General features: G+C 43.4%; 13 protein-coding genes across 13 annotated transcripts, besides 22 other annotated features; 12 read left to right on the forward strand and 1 right to left on the reverse strand. All coding sequences in view use genetic code 2, as the record gives it.

The window, feature by feature from the left end:
• Positions 1-1,220, forward strand: part of an rRNA (l-rRNA) that runs on past the window's edge.
• Positions 1,221-1,294, forward strand: a tRNA (tRNA-Leu).
• A 15-nt stretch (positions 1,295-1,309) lies between these two features.
• On the forward strand, positions 1,310-2,284 carry ND1 (NADH dehydrogenase subunit 1). Its single transcript has one exon. It carries the CDS (start codon positions 1,310-1,312, stop codon positions 2,282-2,284), a length of 975 nt encoding a protein of 324 aa, YP_004243708.1.
• Positions 2,285-2,356, forward strand: a tRNA (tRNA-Ile).
• An 8-nt stretch (positions 2,357-2,364) lies between these two features.
• Positions 2,365-2,434, reverse strand: a tRNA (tRNA-Gln).
• Positions 2,434-2,502, forward strand: a tRNA (tRNA-Met).
• ND2 (NADH dehydrogenase subunit 2) lies at positions 2,503-3,542 on the forward strand. Its single transcript has one exon. A coding segment is annotated over exon 1 (1,040 nt).
• Positions 3,543-3,620, forward strand: a tRNA (tRNA-Trp).
• Positions 3,621-3,626: 6 nt separating this feature from the next.
• Positions 3,627-3,694, reverse strand: a tRNA (tRNA-Ala).
• A 3-nt stretch (positions 3,695-3,697) lies between these two features.
• Positions 3,698-3,769, reverse strand: a tRNA (tRNA-Asn).
• Positions 3,770-3,771: 2 nt separating this feature from the next.
• Positions 3,772-3,836, reverse strand: a tRNA (tRNA-Cys).
• Positions 3,836-3,906, reverse strand: a tRNA (tRNA-Tyr).
• Position 3,907: 1 nt separating this feature from the next.
• COX1 (cytochrome c oxidase subunit I) lies at positions 3,908-5,458 on the forward strand. Its single transcript has one exon. It carries the CDS (start codon positions 3,908-3,910, stop codon positions 5,456-5,458), a length of 1,551 nt encoding a protein of 516 aa, YP_004243710.1.
• Positions 5,451-5,524, reverse strand: a tRNA (tRNA-Ser).
• A 2-nt stretch (positions 5,525-5,526) lies between these two features.
• Positions 5,527-5,595, forward strand: a tRNA (tRNA-Asp).
• A 1-nt stretch (position 5,596) lies between these two features.
• On the forward strand, positions 5,597-6,280 carry COX2 (cytochrome c oxidase subunit II). The gene has a single exon. The coding sequence runs from the start codon at positions 5,597-5,599 to the stop codon at positions 6,278-6,280; it is 684 nt and encodes a 227-aa protein (YP_004243711.1).
• Position 6,281: 1 nt separating this feature from the next.
• Positions 6,282-6,350, forward strand: a tRNA (tRNA-Lys).
• Position 6,351: 1 nt separating this feature from the next.
• ATP8 (ATP synthase F0 subunit 8) lies at positions 6,352-6,516 on the forward strand. Its single transcript has one exon. It carries the CDS (start codon positions 6,352-6,354, stop codon positions 6,514-6,516), a length of 165 nt encoding a protein of 54 aa, YP_004243712.1.
• ATP6 (ATP synthase F0 subunit 6) lies at positions 6,507-7,190 on the forward strand. Its single transcript has one exon. It carries the CDS (start codon positions 6,507-6,509, stop codon positions 7,188-7,190), a length of 684 nt encoding a protein of 227 aa, YP_004243713.1.
• COX3 (cytochrome c oxidase subunit III) lies at positions 7,190-7,976 on the forward strand. The gene has a single exon: positions 7,190-7,973. A coding segment is annotated over exon 1 (784 nt).
• Positions 7,974-8,042, forward strand: a tRNA (tRNA-Gly).
• ND3 (NADH dehydrogenase subunit 3) lies at positions 8,043-8,394 on the forward strand. The gene is given in 2 exon segments: positions 8,043-8,215; positions 8,217-8,394. The coding sequence occupies 2 exon segments, from the start codon at positions 8,043-8,045 to the stop codon at positions 8,392-8,394; spliced, it is 351 nt and encodes a 116-aa protein (YP_004243715.1).
• A 1-nt stretch (position 8,395) lies between these two features.
• Positions 8,396-8,463, forward strand: a tRNA (tRNA-Arg).
• On the forward strand, positions 8,464-8,760 carry ND4L (NADH dehydrogenase subunit 4L). The gene has a single exon. The coding sequence runs from the start codon at positions 8,464-8,466 to the stop codon at positions 8,758-8,760; it is 297 nt and encodes a 98-aa protein (YP_004243716.1).
• On the forward strand, positions 8,754-10,131 carry ND4 (NADH dehydrogenase subunit 4). The gene has a single exon. A coding segment is annotated over exon 1 (1,378 nt).
• Positions 10,132-10,200, forward strand: a tRNA (tRNA-His).
• A 1-nt stretch (position 10,201) lies between these two features.
• Positions 10,202-10,266, forward strand: a tRNA (tRNA-Ser).
• A 1-nt stretch (position 10,267) lies between these two features.
• Positions 10,268-10,338, forward strand: a tRNA (tRNA-Leu).
• ND5 (NADH dehydrogenase subunit 5) lies at positions 10,339-12,156 on the forward strand. The gene has a single exon. It carries the CDS (start codon positions 10,339-10,341, stop codon positions 12,154-12,156), a length of 1,818 nt encoding a protein of 605 aa, YP_004243718.1.
• Positions 12,157-12,159: 3 nt separating this feature from the next.
• CYTB (cytochrome b) lies at positions 12,160-13,302 on the forward strand. The gene has a single exon. It carries the CDS (start codon positions 12,160-12,162, stop codon positions 13,300-13,302), a length of 1,143 nt encoding a protein of 380 aa, YP_004243719.1.
• Positions 13,303-13,304: 2 nt separating this feature from the next.
• Positions 13,305-13,373, forward strand: a tRNA (tRNA-Thr).
• Positions 13,374-13,375: 2 nt separating this feature from the next.
• Positions 13,376-13,445, reverse strand: a tRNA (tRNA-Pro).
• Positions 13,446-13,451: 6 nt separating this feature from the next.
• Positions 13,452-13,973, reverse strand: ND6 (NADH dehydrogenase subunit 6). Its single transcript has one exon. It carries the CDS (start codon positions 13,971-13,973, stop codon positions 13,452-13,454), a length of 522 nt encoding a protein of 173 aa, YP_004243720.1.
• A 1-nt stretch (position 13,974) lies between these two features.
• Positions 13,975-14,042, reverse strand: a tRNA (tRNA-Glu).
• Positions 14,043-15,208: a D loop (control region).

Here is a 15,208-nt window from a genome sequence, read left to right on the forward strand (position 1 = left end):
TTAAGTTCCTCCTTAACCCATTCACCAAGGACATTCACCCAACCCTGCTCATGTTAGGGTTAAGAGCAACTCGACGGGGGTACAGCCCCCTCGAAAAAGAATACAACCTCCCCCAGCGGATAATAACACTTTCTCCACCTATCGTAGGCCCTAAAGCAGCCATCAACAAAAGAGTGCGTCAAAGCTCCACCAATAAAAATCTAGAACCCTATTCGACTCCCTCACCTAAAGCAGGTTAACCTATGAAAATAGAAGAATTTATGCTAAAATGAGTAACTAGGAACCCTCCTTCACACAGCGTAAACTTACATTAATATATTATTAACAGAACTCAACTTATATACGCACTTCAACAAGACTTCATATTTAAGCCTAAACCTGTTAAGCCAACTCAGGGACGCTTACATAAACGATTAAAACTTACAGAAGGAACTCGGCAAATTAAAGACCCGACTGTTTACCAAAAACATAGCCTTCAGCGAACAACAAGTATTGAAGGTGATGCCTGCCCAGTGACCCCCAAAGTTCAACGGCCGCGGTATCCTAACCGTGCGAAGGTAGCGCAATCAATTGTCTCATAAATTGAGACTTGTATGAATGGCTAAACGAGGTCTTAACTGTCTCCTGTGAGTAATCAGTGAAATTAGTGTTCTCGTGCAAAAACGAGAATGTGATCATAAGACGAGAAGACCCTGTGGAACTTAAAAATAACGACCACCCTTCCACCAACAACACCCACTGGACCCACCCACATAAAACGCCTGGTCGACATTTTTTGGTTGGGGCGACCTTGGAGAAAAACAAATCCTCCAAACCCATAGATCACAATTCTTCACCAAGACCAACGCATCAAAGTACTAATAGTAATTTAGACCCAATACAATTGATTAATGAACCAAGCTACCCCAGGGATAACAGCGCAATCTCCTCCAAGAGCCCATATCGACAAGGAGGTTTACGACCTCGATGTTGGATCAGGACAACCTAATGGTGCAGCCGCTATTAAGGGTTCGTTTGTTCAACGATTAACAGTCCTACGTGATCTGAGTTCAGACCGGAGCAATCCAGGTCAGTTTCTATCTATGAATAAGAACTCCTCCTAGTACGAAAGGACCGGAGAAGTGGGGCCAATACTACAAAGCACGCCCTAGCCTTATAAGCAATGAATTCAACTCAATTGCCAAAAGCCTTACACACACCTAACTCCTAGAAAAGGACCCGCTAGTGTGGCAGAGCTCGGCAAATGCAAAAGACTTAAACCCTTTACCCAGAGGTTCAAATCCTCTCCCTAGCTTTTTTCCCTCCAAACATGACTTCACCCACTCTAACAAACCTATTGACCATAACTCTATCCTACATAATCCCAATCCTAATCGCCGTGGCCTTCTTAACACTTGTAGAACGAAAAATCCTCAGCTACATACAGGCCCGAAAGGGCCCAAACATTGTGGGCCCTTTTGGTCTACTTCAACCCATTGCAGACGGAGTAAAACTCTTTATCAAAGAGCCCATCCGCCCATCTACCTCCTCCCCTTTCCTCTTCATCATAACACCCATCCTAGCCCTACTTTTAGCCCTCACAATTTGAACACCCCTCCCACTCCCTTTCCCCCTTGCAGACTTAAATCTAGGACTACTATTTTTATTAGCAATATCAAGCCTAACTGTCTACTCCTTACTTTGATCTGGGTGAGCCTCTAACTCCAAATATGCTCTAATTGGGGCCCTCCGAGCCGTTGCCCAAACAATCTCATATGAAGTCACCTTAGCCATCATCTTACTAGCCACAATTATACTGAGCGGGAATTACACACTAAGTACCCTAGCCACCACTCAAGAGCCTATCTACCTCATCTTCCCCGCATGACCTTTAACGATAATATGATACATCTCTACCCTCGCCGAAACAAACCGTGCCCCATTCGACCTGACAGAAGGAGAATCTGAACTTGTATCAGGATTCAACGTAGAATATGCTGCTGGACCATTTGCCCTATTCTTCTTGGCCGAATATGCAAATATTATGTTGATAAACACATTGACAACTATCCTGTTTCTTAACCCAAGTTTCCTGAACCTCCCATCAGAACTATTCTCAATTACATTAGCCACAAAAGTCCTCCTCCTCTCATCTACATTCCTTTGAATTCGAGCCTCATACCCACGATTCCGCTACGATCAACTTATGCATCTTCTATGAAAAAACTTCCTACCCCTAACTCTAGCCCTATGTCTCTGACATGCCAGCATACCAATCAGCTATGCTGGCTTACCTCCAATCTAAGGCAGCGTGCCTGAGCAAAAAGGATCACTATGATAAAGTGAACATAGAGGTAAAACAACCCTCTCGCTTCCTAATAATCTTAGAAAAGTAGGAATCGAACCTACACAGAAGAGATCAAAACTCTTCATACTCCCTCTATATTATTTTCTAGTAGGGTCAGCTAACTAAGCTATCGGGCCCATACCCCGAAAATGATGGTCTAACCCCTTCCCCTACTAATGAACCCCCACGCAAAACTAATCTCCACCATAAGCTTAATTATAGGAACCAGCATTACTATGTCCAGCAACCATTGAATCTTGGCCTGGACAGGCTTAGAAGTCAACACCTTAGCTATTATCCCACTCATCTCAAAATCCCACCACCCTCGAGCAATTGAAGCTGCCATTAAATACTTCCTCACCCAATCAACTGCATCAGCCTTAATCCTATTCTCAAGCCTTACCAATGCCTGATCTACAGGACAGTGAGACATTACACAACTAAACAACCCCACATCATGTCTGCTACTAACAATAGCAATTGCAATTAAACTAGGATTAGTTCCATTTCACTTTTGATTTCCAGAAGTACTTCAAGGTTCTTCAATAACTACTGCCCTACTACTCTCAACTCTGATAAAACTTCCCCCTATCACCCTTCTCTTCATATCATCACAATCCCTCAACCCCGCCCTGCTAACTACCCTAGCAATCTCCTCAGCTCTAGTCGGAGGCTGAATAGGCCTTAACCAAACACAAACACGAAAAATCCTAGCCTTCTCATCTATCTCCCACCTAGGTTGAATAATCGCCATCATTATCTACGACCCCCATCTTACTATCCTCACCTTTGCATTGTATTCACTAATAACAACAACCATATTCTTATCATTAACCCAGATCAAAGTCCTGAAACTCTCAACAATACTCATCTCATGAACAAAAACACCTATACTTAATGCAACTATAATACTTGCACTCCTATCTCTAGCCGGCCTTCCACCACTAACAGGCTTCATACCAAAATGACTTATCATTCAAGAACTTACCAAACAAGGAATAACTCCTACAGCCACAACCATCACTTTACTATCACTCCTGGGCCTGTTCTTTTACCTTCGCCTTGCATACCACTCAACAATTATACTCCCCCCTAACTCGTCTAATCACATGAAACTCTGACGCACTAACAAAGCATCAAACACCCCTACAGCCATTCTATCCACCCTGTCAATCTCCCTACTGCCCATAACCCCTCTGATCACTACCATATTCTAGAAACTTAGGATTAAGCCGCCATCCTAAACCAAAGGCCTTCAAAGCCTTAAATAAGAGTTAAACTCTCTTAGTTTCTGTTATACTAAGACCGACAGGACACTAACCTGTATCTTCTGAGTGCAAACCAGACGCTTTAATTAAGCTAAGGCCTTACCTAGGCAGATGGGCCTTGATCCCATATGATTCTAGTTAACAGCTAGACGCCTTACCCCTTGGCTCCTGCCTACAAGACCCCGGCATACCTCGTATACATCTATGAGTTTGCAACTCATCATGAACTTCACTACAGGGTCGATAAGAAGAGGAATTAAACCTCTGTAAAAAGGACTACAGCCTAACGCTTCAACATTCAGCCATCTTACCTGTGACTTTCATCAACCGATGATTATTTTCAACCAACCATAAAGATATTGGCACTCTTTACCTAATTTTTGGCACATGAGCAGGTATAGTCGGCACAGCACTTAGCCTGCTAATCCGTGCAGAACTGGGACAACCTGGGACACTCCTAGGAGACGACCAAATCTATAACGTAATCGTCACAGCCCATGCCTTCGTTATAATCTTCTTTATAGTTATACCTATCATGATCGGAGGCTTCGGTAACTGACTTGTACCACTTATAATTGGTGCCCCAGACATGGCATTCCCACGTATAAATAATATAAGCTTCTGACTCCTTCCACCTTCCTTTCTTCTTCTGCTAGCCTCTTCTACCGTAGAAGCTGGAGCTGGCACTGGATGAACTGTCTACCCACCTTTAGCTAGCAACCTTGCCCACGCTGGTGCATCAGTAGACCTAACTATTTTTTCCCTCCACCTAGCAGGTGTATCCTCCATCCTAGGAGCAATCAACTTTATTACTACTATTATTAACATAAAACCCCCAGCACTGTCACAATACCAAACACCCCTATTTGTTTGATCCGTTCTCATTACCGCTATCCTCCTATTACTCTCTCTACCAGTCCTTGCCGCCGGAATTACAATACTTCTTACTGACCGCAACCTTAACACTACATTCTTTGACCCCGCAGGAGGAGGAGACCCAATCCTATATCAACACCTATTTTGATTTTTTGGCCACCCCGAAGTTTATATCCTCATTCTTCCAGGTTTCGGAATAATCTCCCACGTGGTAGCATATTATGCAGGAAAGAAAGAGCCCTTCGGATATATAGGAATAGTCTGAGCAATACTATCAATTGGATTCTTAGGCTTCATCGTATGAGCCCACCACATATTCACAGTCGGAATGGATGTGGACACCCGAGCTTACTTCACATCAGCCACCATAATTATTGCTATCCCAACTGGCATTAAAGTCTTCAGCTGATTGGCAACCTTGCACGGAGGAACAATTAAATGAGACCCACCTATGCTATGGGCCTTAGGATTTATCTTCCTATTCACTATTGGAGGTCTTACGGGAATTGTCCTCGCCAATTCATCCCTCGACATTGCCCTCCACGACACCTACTACGTAGTTGCCCACTTCCACTATGTCCTCTCAATAGGAGCAGTTTTCGCCATTTTAGCAGGCTTCACCCACTGATTCCCTCTTTTCACAGGCTTCACCCTCCATCCTTCATGAACTAAAGCCCACTTCGGAGTGATATTTACAGGAGTAAACTTAACCTTCTTCCCACAACACTTCTTAGGTTTAGCTGGTATACCCCGACGATACTCGGACTATCCAGATGCCTATACCCTATGAAATACATTATCCTCAATCGGCTCTTTAATCTCAATAACAGCCGTAATCATACTCATGTTCATCGTCTGAGAAGCCTTCTCAGCAAAACGAAAAGTACTACACCCTGAACTAACCTCTACCAACATTGAATGAATCCACGGATGTCCACCCCCATACCACACTTTCGAAGAACCGGCCTTCGTCCAAGTACAAGAAAGGAAGGAATCGAACCCTCACATGTTGGTTTCAAGCCAACCGCATCAAACCACTTAATGCTTCTTTCTTATGAGGCGTTAGTAAACTAATTACATAGACCTGTCAAGACTAAATCACAGGTGCAAATCCTGTACACCTCACATGGCAAACCACTCCCAACTAGGATTTCAAGATGCCTCATCCCCTATCATAGAAGAACTTGTTGAATTCCACGACCACGCTCTAATAGTAGCACTAGCAATCTGCAGCTTAGTGCTGTACCTTCTTACACTCATACTAATAGAAAAACTCTCATCAAACACAGTAGATGCCCAAGAAATTGAATTAATTTGAACCATCCTCCCAGCTATTGTCCTAGTCCTACTTGCCCTCCCCTCTCTACAAATTCTTTATATAATAGACGAAGTCAATGAACCTGACCTCACCTTAAAAGCCATTGGTCACCAATGATACTGAACCTATGAATACACAGACTTCAAAGACCTCTCATTTGATTCCTATATAACCCCAACAATAGACCTCCCCCAAGGCCATTTCCGCTTACTAGAAGTTGACCACCGTATAGTAGTCCCTATGGAATCACCCATTCGAATGATCATCACCGCTGACGATGTATTACACTCATGAGCTGTACCAACCCTCGGAGTAAAGACAGATGCAATCCCAGGACGATTAAACCAAACATCCTTTATTACCACTCGACCAGGAGTGTTCTACGGACAATGCTCAGAAATCTGCGGAGCTAACCACAGTTTCATGCCTATCGTAGTAGAATCCACTCCCCTCAAATACTTCGAAGCCTGATCCTCCCTCCTATCATCTTAACCATTAAGAAGCTATGGAATCAGCACTAGCCTTTTAAGCTAGAGAAAGAGGAAACCTTCCTCCTTAATGATATGCCCCAACTAAACCCCAACCCATGATTTACCATTATACTCCTAACCTGATTCACCTATTCATTTCTTATTCAACCTAAACTACTCTCATTCACTCCCACAAATAACCCCATAAACAAACCTTCAACAACAAAACCAATCCCTTGAACCTGACCATGAACCTAAGCTTCTTTGATCAATTCTCAAGCCCATACCTCCTAGGAATTCCACTAATCCTCCCATCTCTACTTCTCCCGGCCCTCCTACTTCCTTCACCAGGACGTCGATGGGTCAATAACCGTTTTTCTACAATCCAACTCTGATTAATTCACCTAATTACAAAACAACTAATAACCCCACTAAATAAAGCTGGTCACAAATGAGCTCTCCTATTAACCTCCCTCATCTTACTACTCCTCTCCATTAACCTGCTTGGTCTTCTTCCATACACCTTTACCCCCACCACCCAACTATCAATGAATATAGCCCTAGCCCTCCCATTATGACTCGCAACCTTACTAATCGGTTTACGAAACCAACCTTCTGCTTCCCTAGGCCACCTTCTCCCTGAAGGGACACCTACTCCACTAATCCCAGCCCTAATCCTAATTGAAACAACCAGCCTCCTCATTCGCCCACTGGCCCTAGGAGTACGTTTAACAGCAAACCTTACAGCCGGACATCTACTTATCCAACTCATCTCCACCGCTACAATTGCTCTATTACCATTAATACCATCAATCTCCATTTTAACCGCACTAATCCTGTTTTTACTAACTATCCTAGAGGTAGCAGTAGCAATAATCCAAGCCTACGTATTCGTTCTTCTCCTGAGCCTCTACTTACAAGAAAACATTTAATGGCACACCAAGCACACTCCTACCACATAGTTGACCCAAGCCCATGACCCATCTTCGGCGCAGCCGCAGCACTATTAACCACATCAGGCCTAATTATATGATTCCACTATAACACCTCCACTTTACTTATAGCAGGCCTTCTCTCCATACTCCTAGTTATATTACAATGGTGACGAGATGTAATCCGAGAAAGTACCTTCCAAGGCCACCACACTCCAACTGTCCAAAAAGGCCTGCGATATGGTATAATCCTATTCATTACATCAGAAGTATTCTTTTTCTTAGGGTTCTTCTGAGCTTTTTTCCACTCAAGCCTAGCCCCAACACCAGAACTGGGAGGACAATGACCTCCAACAGGGATTAATCCCCTAAACCCCCTTGATGTCCCCCTTCTAAACACAGCAATCCTTCTAGCTTCCGGCGTCACTGTAACATGGGCCCACCATAGCATTACAGAAGGAAACCGAAAGCAGGCTATTCACGCTCTAACCCTCACCATTGCCCTAGGACTCTACTTTACTGCCCTCCAAGCAATAGAATACCATGAAACCTCATTTTCAATCGCCGACAGCATTTATGGTTCCACCTTTTTCGTTGCCACAGGATTCCACGGATTACACGTAATTATCGGATCATCTTTCCTAACAGTCTGCCTCTTACGACTAATTAAATTCCACTTTACATCTAATCACCACTTCGGGTTCGAAGCAGCAGCCTGATACTGACACTTTGTAGACATCGTCTGACTTTTCCTATACATATCTATATACTGATGAGGATCCTGCTCTTCTAGTATATTAAATACAACTGACTTCCAATCTTTAAAATCTGGTACTAATCCAGAGAAGAGCAATGAATACACTCACATTTATACTCTCCCTATCCTTCATATTAAGCACTGCGCTAACTATCCTAAACTTTCTTCTCGCTCAAACAACCCCAGACACAGAAAAACTATCACCATACGAATGTGGATTTGACCCCCTAGGATCAGCCCGCCTTCCATTCTCAATCCGATTTTTCCTCAGTAGCCATCCTATTCCTCCTATTCGACCTAGAAATTGCCCTACTCCTCCCCCTCCCATGAGCCATTCAACTCCAATCACCAATCACTACCCTCACCTGAACCATTACCATTATTAGCCTCCTTACACTGGGACTTACCTACGAATGAACACAAGGAGGCCTAGAATGGGCAGAATAATAGAAAGTTAGTCTAACCAAGACAGCTGGTTTCGACCCAGCAAATTATAGATGTACCTATAACTTTCTCATGTCTCCCTTACACTTCAGCTTCTATTCCGCATTCACATTCAGCAGCCTAGGCCTAGCATTTCACCGAACCCATCTTATCTCCGCTCTACTATGTCTAGAAAGCATGATACTATCCATATTCATTCCCCTATCAATATGATCAATCGAAAACCAAACCCCATCCTTCACCCTAGTACCAATCCTAATACTAGCCTTCTCAGCATGCGAAGCTGCCACCGGCCTAGCCATGCTAGTAGCCTCAACCCGAACATATGGCTCCGACCACTTACATAATCTCAACCTCCTACAATGTTAAAAATTATTTTACCCACAATTATACTCTTACCAATAACCCTCTTATCCCCAGCAAAATTCATATGAACTAACACCACAGCACATAGCCTTATAATTGCCCTAATCAGCTTACACTGATTAACCCCATCATACTACCCCCTAAAAAATCTAACCTCCTGAACTGGTGCTGACCAAATCTCAACCCCACTACTAGTCCTCTCATGCTGATTCCTCCCTCTTATAATCATAGCTAGTCAAGGCCATTTACAGCACGAACCTCACCTACGAAAACAAATATTTATCTCAACCCTCATCATTATTCAACCATTTATCATCCTAGCCTTCTCATCAACAGAACTAATATTATTCTACATCTCATTTGAAGCCACCCTAATCCCAACCCTAATCTTAATTACCCGCTGAGGAAACCAACCAGAACGACTCAGCGCAGGCATTTACCTCCTATTCTACACTCTAATTAGCTCCCTACCCCTACTAATCTCCATCATTTACCTGCACTCAAAAACAGGAACACTCCACTTACCTATTCTTAAACTTACCCATCCAAATTCAACGGCCTCATGAACAAACCTACTATCCAACCTAGCTCTCCTAATAGCATTTATAGTCAAAGCACCCCTATATGGCCTCCACCTATGACTCCCCAAAGCCCATGTCGAAGCACCAATCGCAGGCTCAATATTACTTGCTGCCCTACTACTAAAACTAGGCGGCTACGGTATTATACGAGTAACACTACTCATACAGCCCGTATGCAACTATCTACACTTCCCTTTCCTCACCCTAGCCCTATGAGGGGCCCTAATGACCAGCTCCATCTGCTTACGCCAAACAGACTTAAAATCTCTCATTGCCTACTCATCCGTAAGCCACATAGGACTCGTAATCGCCGCAAGCATGATCCAAACTCAATGATCATTTTCAGGGGCAATAATCCTAATAATCTCCCACGGACTTACATCATCACTCCTATTCTGCTTAGCTAACACGAACTACGAACGAACGCATAGCCGCATTCTCATTCTTACACGAGGCCTACAACCCCTCCTACCCCTAATAGCCACATGATGACTCCTAGCTAACCTAACCAACATAGCCCTCCCTCCAACAACCAATCTAATGGCAGAATTAACAATTATAATTGCCTTATTTAACTGATCCCCTCCCACAATTATCTTAACCGGAACTGCAACGCTCTTAACTGCTTCCTACACCCTTTATATACTCCTATCCACTCAACGAGGTACCCTTCCCACCCACATTATATCAACTCCAAACTCCAACACACGAGAACACCTCCTCATAATTCTTCACATCATTCCTATACTAGCCCTCATTCTCAAACCAGAACTAATCTCAGGAACTCCTCTATGCAAGCATAGTTTAACCCAAACATTAGATTGTGATTCTAAAAATAGGAGTTTAAACCTCCTTGTTTGCCGAGGGGTGGCTTAAACCAGCAAGAACTGCTAATTCCTGCATCCGAGCTTTAAACCTCGGCCCCCTTAACTTTTAAAGGATAAAAGTAATCCATTGGTCTTAGGAACCACTCATCTTGGTGCAACTCCAAGTAAAAGTAATGGTAATAGTACAATTACTAAACACCTTCACTCTACTAACCATACTTATTCTTCTCACCCCAATTATTTTATCACCCTTACTAAACCTCAAAAATTCCCCTCAATTAATCTCCAAAACCGTTAAAACTGCCTTCCTACTCAGCCTTATCCCAACAACTATCTTCATTCACTCCGGCCTAGAAAGTATTATTACCTACTGAGAATGACAACCAACCCAAAACTTCAAAATTCCAATCTCTCTAAAGACGGACCTATACTCCATAATATTCCTCCCCATTGCACTATTCGTAACATGATCAATCCTAGAGTTCGCCACATGATACATAGCCTCAGAACCACTCACCACAAAATTCTTTACCCTTCTACTCATCTTCCTCATCGCCATATTAACCCTTACCATCGCAAACAACATATTTCTCTTATTTATTGGGTGGGAGGGAGTAGGAATCATATCATTCCTCCTCATCGGCTGGTGACAGGGACGGGCTGAAGCCAACACAGCCGCACTACAAGCTATAATCTACAACCGAATCGGAGATATTGGCCTTATCCTAAGCATAGCATGACTAGCCTCAACACTAAATACTTGAGAAATCCAACAAGCAATCCAACCAGACCAAACACCTACTCTTCCCCTTCTAGGTTTAATTCTTGCTGCCACAGGAAAATCAGCTCAATTCGGCCTTCACCCATGACTCCCAGCAGCAATAGAAGGTCCTACCCCAGTCTCCGCCCTACTCCACTCCAGCACTATAGTAGTAGCCGGAATCTTCCTGCTTATTCGAACCCACCCAATCCTCTCCTCCAACAAGACAGCCCTAACTACATGCCTATGCTTAGGCGCCCTATCCACACTATTCGCTGCCATCTGTGCCCTCACCCAGAACGATATTAAAAAAATCATTGCCTTCTCTACCTCAAGCCAATTAGGCCTTATAATAGTCACAATTGGTCTTAATCTCCCCCAACTAGCTTTCCTCCACATTTCAACTCATGCCTTCTTCAAAGCCATACTATTCCTATGCTCTGGCCTAATCATTCACAGCCTAAATGGAGAACAAGACATCCGCAAAATAGGCCGCCTACAAAAAACTCTCCCAATAACCACCTCCTGCCTAACCATCGGCAATCTTGCTTTAATAGGCACACCATTCCTGGCGGGCTTTTACTCCAAAGACCTAATTATCGAAAATCTAAACACCTCATACATCAACACCTGAGCCCTTCTCCTAACACTACTTGCTACATCCTTTACCGCAACCTATAGCCTCCGCATGACACTGCTAGTCCAAACAGGATACAACCGAACCCTAACAATCTTACCAATCAACGAGAACACACCATCGGCCATCCTACCAGTCATCCGACTAGCTCTCGGCAGCATTGCAGCAGGATTACTAATCTCATCTCTTATCCTCCCTACAAAAACACCCCCAATAACCATACCTATTATCACAAAGACAGCTGCTATCATTATTACAACCCTAGGAATCATCCTAGCCTTAGAGCTCTCGAACATAACCCACTCTCTAACCCCCTCAAAACAAAACCACCTCACAAACTTCTCCTCCTCACTCGGCTACTTCAACCTCCTAACCCATCGGATCAGCCCTGCAATCTCCCTACACACTGGGCAAAAAATTGCCTCTCACCTAATCGACATAGCATGATATAAAAAAATAGGCCCCGAGGGCCTCGCTAACCTTCAACTAATCATAAGCAAAACCTCAACCACACTCCACACAGGCTTGATCAAACCATATCTAGGATCTTTTGCCCTGACAATCCTCATAACAATCCTACTCATCCAAAAATAAATAATGGCACCCAATATCCGAAAATCACACCCCCTATTAAAAACAATCAACAACTCATTAATCGACCTCCCAACCCCATCCAACATCTCCGCTTGATGAAACTTCGGCTCCCTACTAGCAGTATGCCTCATCACTCAAATCTTAACCGGCCTCCTACTAGCCATACATTACACTGCAGACACCACTCTTGCATTCTCTTCTGTGGCCTACACATGCCGAAACGTACAATACGGTTGACTCCTCCATAACCTCCATGCGAATGGCGCCTCATTCTTCTTCATCTGCATCTTCCTACACATTGGACGCGGCCTATATTATGGTTCGTACCTATATAAAGAAACCTGAAATACAGGAGTAGTCTTACTTCTCACCCTCATAGCAACAGCCTTTGTAGGCTATGTCCTCCCATGGGGACAAATATCATTCTGAGGGGCTACCGTCATCACAAACCTATTCTCAGCAATCCCCTACATTGGTCAAACCCTAGTAGAATGGGCCTGAGGGGGATTCTCAGTAGACAACCCAACCCTCACCCGATTCTTCGCCCTCCACTTCCTCCTCCCCTTCATAATCGCAGGAATTACAATCATCCACCTCATATTTCTGCACGAATCAGGCTCAAACAATCCTCTTGGCATCTCATCAAACGCTGACAAAATCCCATTCCACCCCTACTACTCTATCAAAGACATCCTAGGTCTAACAATCATACTAACCCCCTTACTCACATTAACCCTATTCTCACCTAACCTCTTAGGAGACCCAGAAAACTTTACCCCAGCAAATCCACTAGTAACCCCCCCACACATTAAACCAGAGTGATACTTTCTATTTGCCTACGCAATCCTACGCTCAATCCCAAACAAACTTGGAGGTGTCCTAGCCTTAGCAGCATCAGTACTCATTCTTCTCCTTATCCCCTTCCTTCATAAATCTAAACAACGGGCAATAACATTCCGGCCACTCTCACAAACCTTATTCTGACTCTTAGTAGCAAACCTCCTCATCCTAACCTGAGTAGGAAGCCAACCAGTAGAACACCCATTCATCATCATTGGCCAAATAGCATCCCTTTCCTACTTCACTATCTTACTAATCCTCTTCCCCTTAATCGGAGCCCTAGAAAACAAAATACTCAACCTCTAAGTACTCTAATAGTTTATGAAAAACATTGGTCTTGTAAACCAAAAACTGAAGACTTCACCCTTCTTAGAGTAACTCAGAAAGAAAGGATTTAAACCTCCTCCTCCAGCTCCCAAAGCTGGTATTCTCAAATAAACTACTTTCTGAAACCCCTAAACTGCCCGAATTGCCCCCCGAGACAACCCGCGTACAAGCTCTAATACCACAAATAACACTAACAATAAACCCCACCCTGCTACTAAAAGCAACCCAACCCCACAAGAATAAAACATCGCCACCCCACTAAAATCTAATCGAACAAAAAACACCCCCGCACTATCAACAGTAAGCACCCCAACCTTTCAATACTCAACTAACTCACCTAAAACCACCCCCACATAAATCACAAAAATAAAGCCTAACCCATACCCCACTACCCGCCAATCCCCCCAGGCCTCAGGATAAGGATCTGCTGCCAAAGACACAGAATAAACAAAGACTACCAACATACCCCCCAGATACACCATAAACAACGCTAAAGAAATGAAAGAAACCCCTAAATTCACCAACCACCCACATCCAACTACAGACGCTACTACCAACCCCACCACACCATAATAAGGCGAAGGATTTGACGCCACAGCTAAAACCCCTAACATAAAACAAATCCCAAGAAAAATCACGAAATAAGTCATTTATTCCCGCTTGGATAAGCCCCAAGGATTACGGCTTGAAAAGCCATTGTTGTTCTCAACTACGGGAACAATAATTTTTTTTAACCTAACCCCCCTATTGAGTGTACCCCCCCTTTCCCCCCCAGGGGGGGTATACTATGCATAATCGTGCATACATTTATATACCACATACATTATGGTAACGGTACTATATACTATATACGTACTAAACCCATTATATGTAAACGGACATAACAACCTTTACCCCATTTCTCCCTAATGACTACTCCATGAAACATCCAATGACATTAACTCCTTCCTACCCCCAACATCCATACCAACCCTCAAGAGACCATATACATGAATGGTTACAGGACATACCTCTAAATCTTACTGTACTTACCCCATTTGGTTATGCTCGACGTACCAGATGGATTTATTGATCGTACACCTCACGAGAGATCACCAACCCCTGCCTATAATGTACTCCATGACTAGCTTCAGGCCCATTCTTTCCCCCTACACCCCTCGCCCTCCTTGCTCTTTTGCGCCTCTGGTTCCTCGGTCAGGAACATCCCATGCATAACTCCTGAACTCCTCACTTTTCACGAAGTCATCTGTGCGTTATCCTACCCCTCTTCAGTCCGTGATCGCGGCATCTTTACTCTTCTATGCTGTTGGTTCCTCTTTTTTCTGGGGCTTCTTCACAGGTGGCCCTTCACAGTGCCGTCGCCAGAGTACTACTCAAGTGAAGCCTGGATTACTCCTGCGTTGCGTCCTATCCTAGATCTCCCGTGTCCCTCAATGAGACGGTTTGCGTGTATGTGGTATCACCTTGACACTGATGCACTTTGGATCGCATTTGGTTATGGCTCTTCCACCCTCCCGGTAAATGGTGCTATTTAGTGAATGCTTGTCGGACATATTTTTGCTAATTTTCACTTCCTCTATTTTCCCAACAAAACCAGGAAATTACCCACATTTTTTTTTTTATTTTTTTTTAATTTTTTTTTTATTTTTTAAAATCATTTTTAAAAAACTAAATTACATTTAAATTCACCGCATAAAACCCCACCAAACAATAAAAACGTTTCGTTTAATATATACATATATTTTTTTTTTGCTATTTTTATTAGAGAAACCCCCCTACCAAACCTATCATTCCTAAAAACAAAAATTGCACAGCACAAAACTCCACGAACAAACATTATTTATATTAACAATTAACAAACAGCTAAATTCTCCTACTACCAACA

The sequence above is a fragment of the mitochondrial genome of Meleagris gallopavo, assembly GCF_000146605.3.
Source record: "Meleagris gallopavo mitochondrion, complete genome".
Classification (NCBI taxonomy): Eukaryota; Metazoa; Chordata; class Aves; order Galliformes; family Phasianidae; genus Meleagris; species Meleagris gallopavo.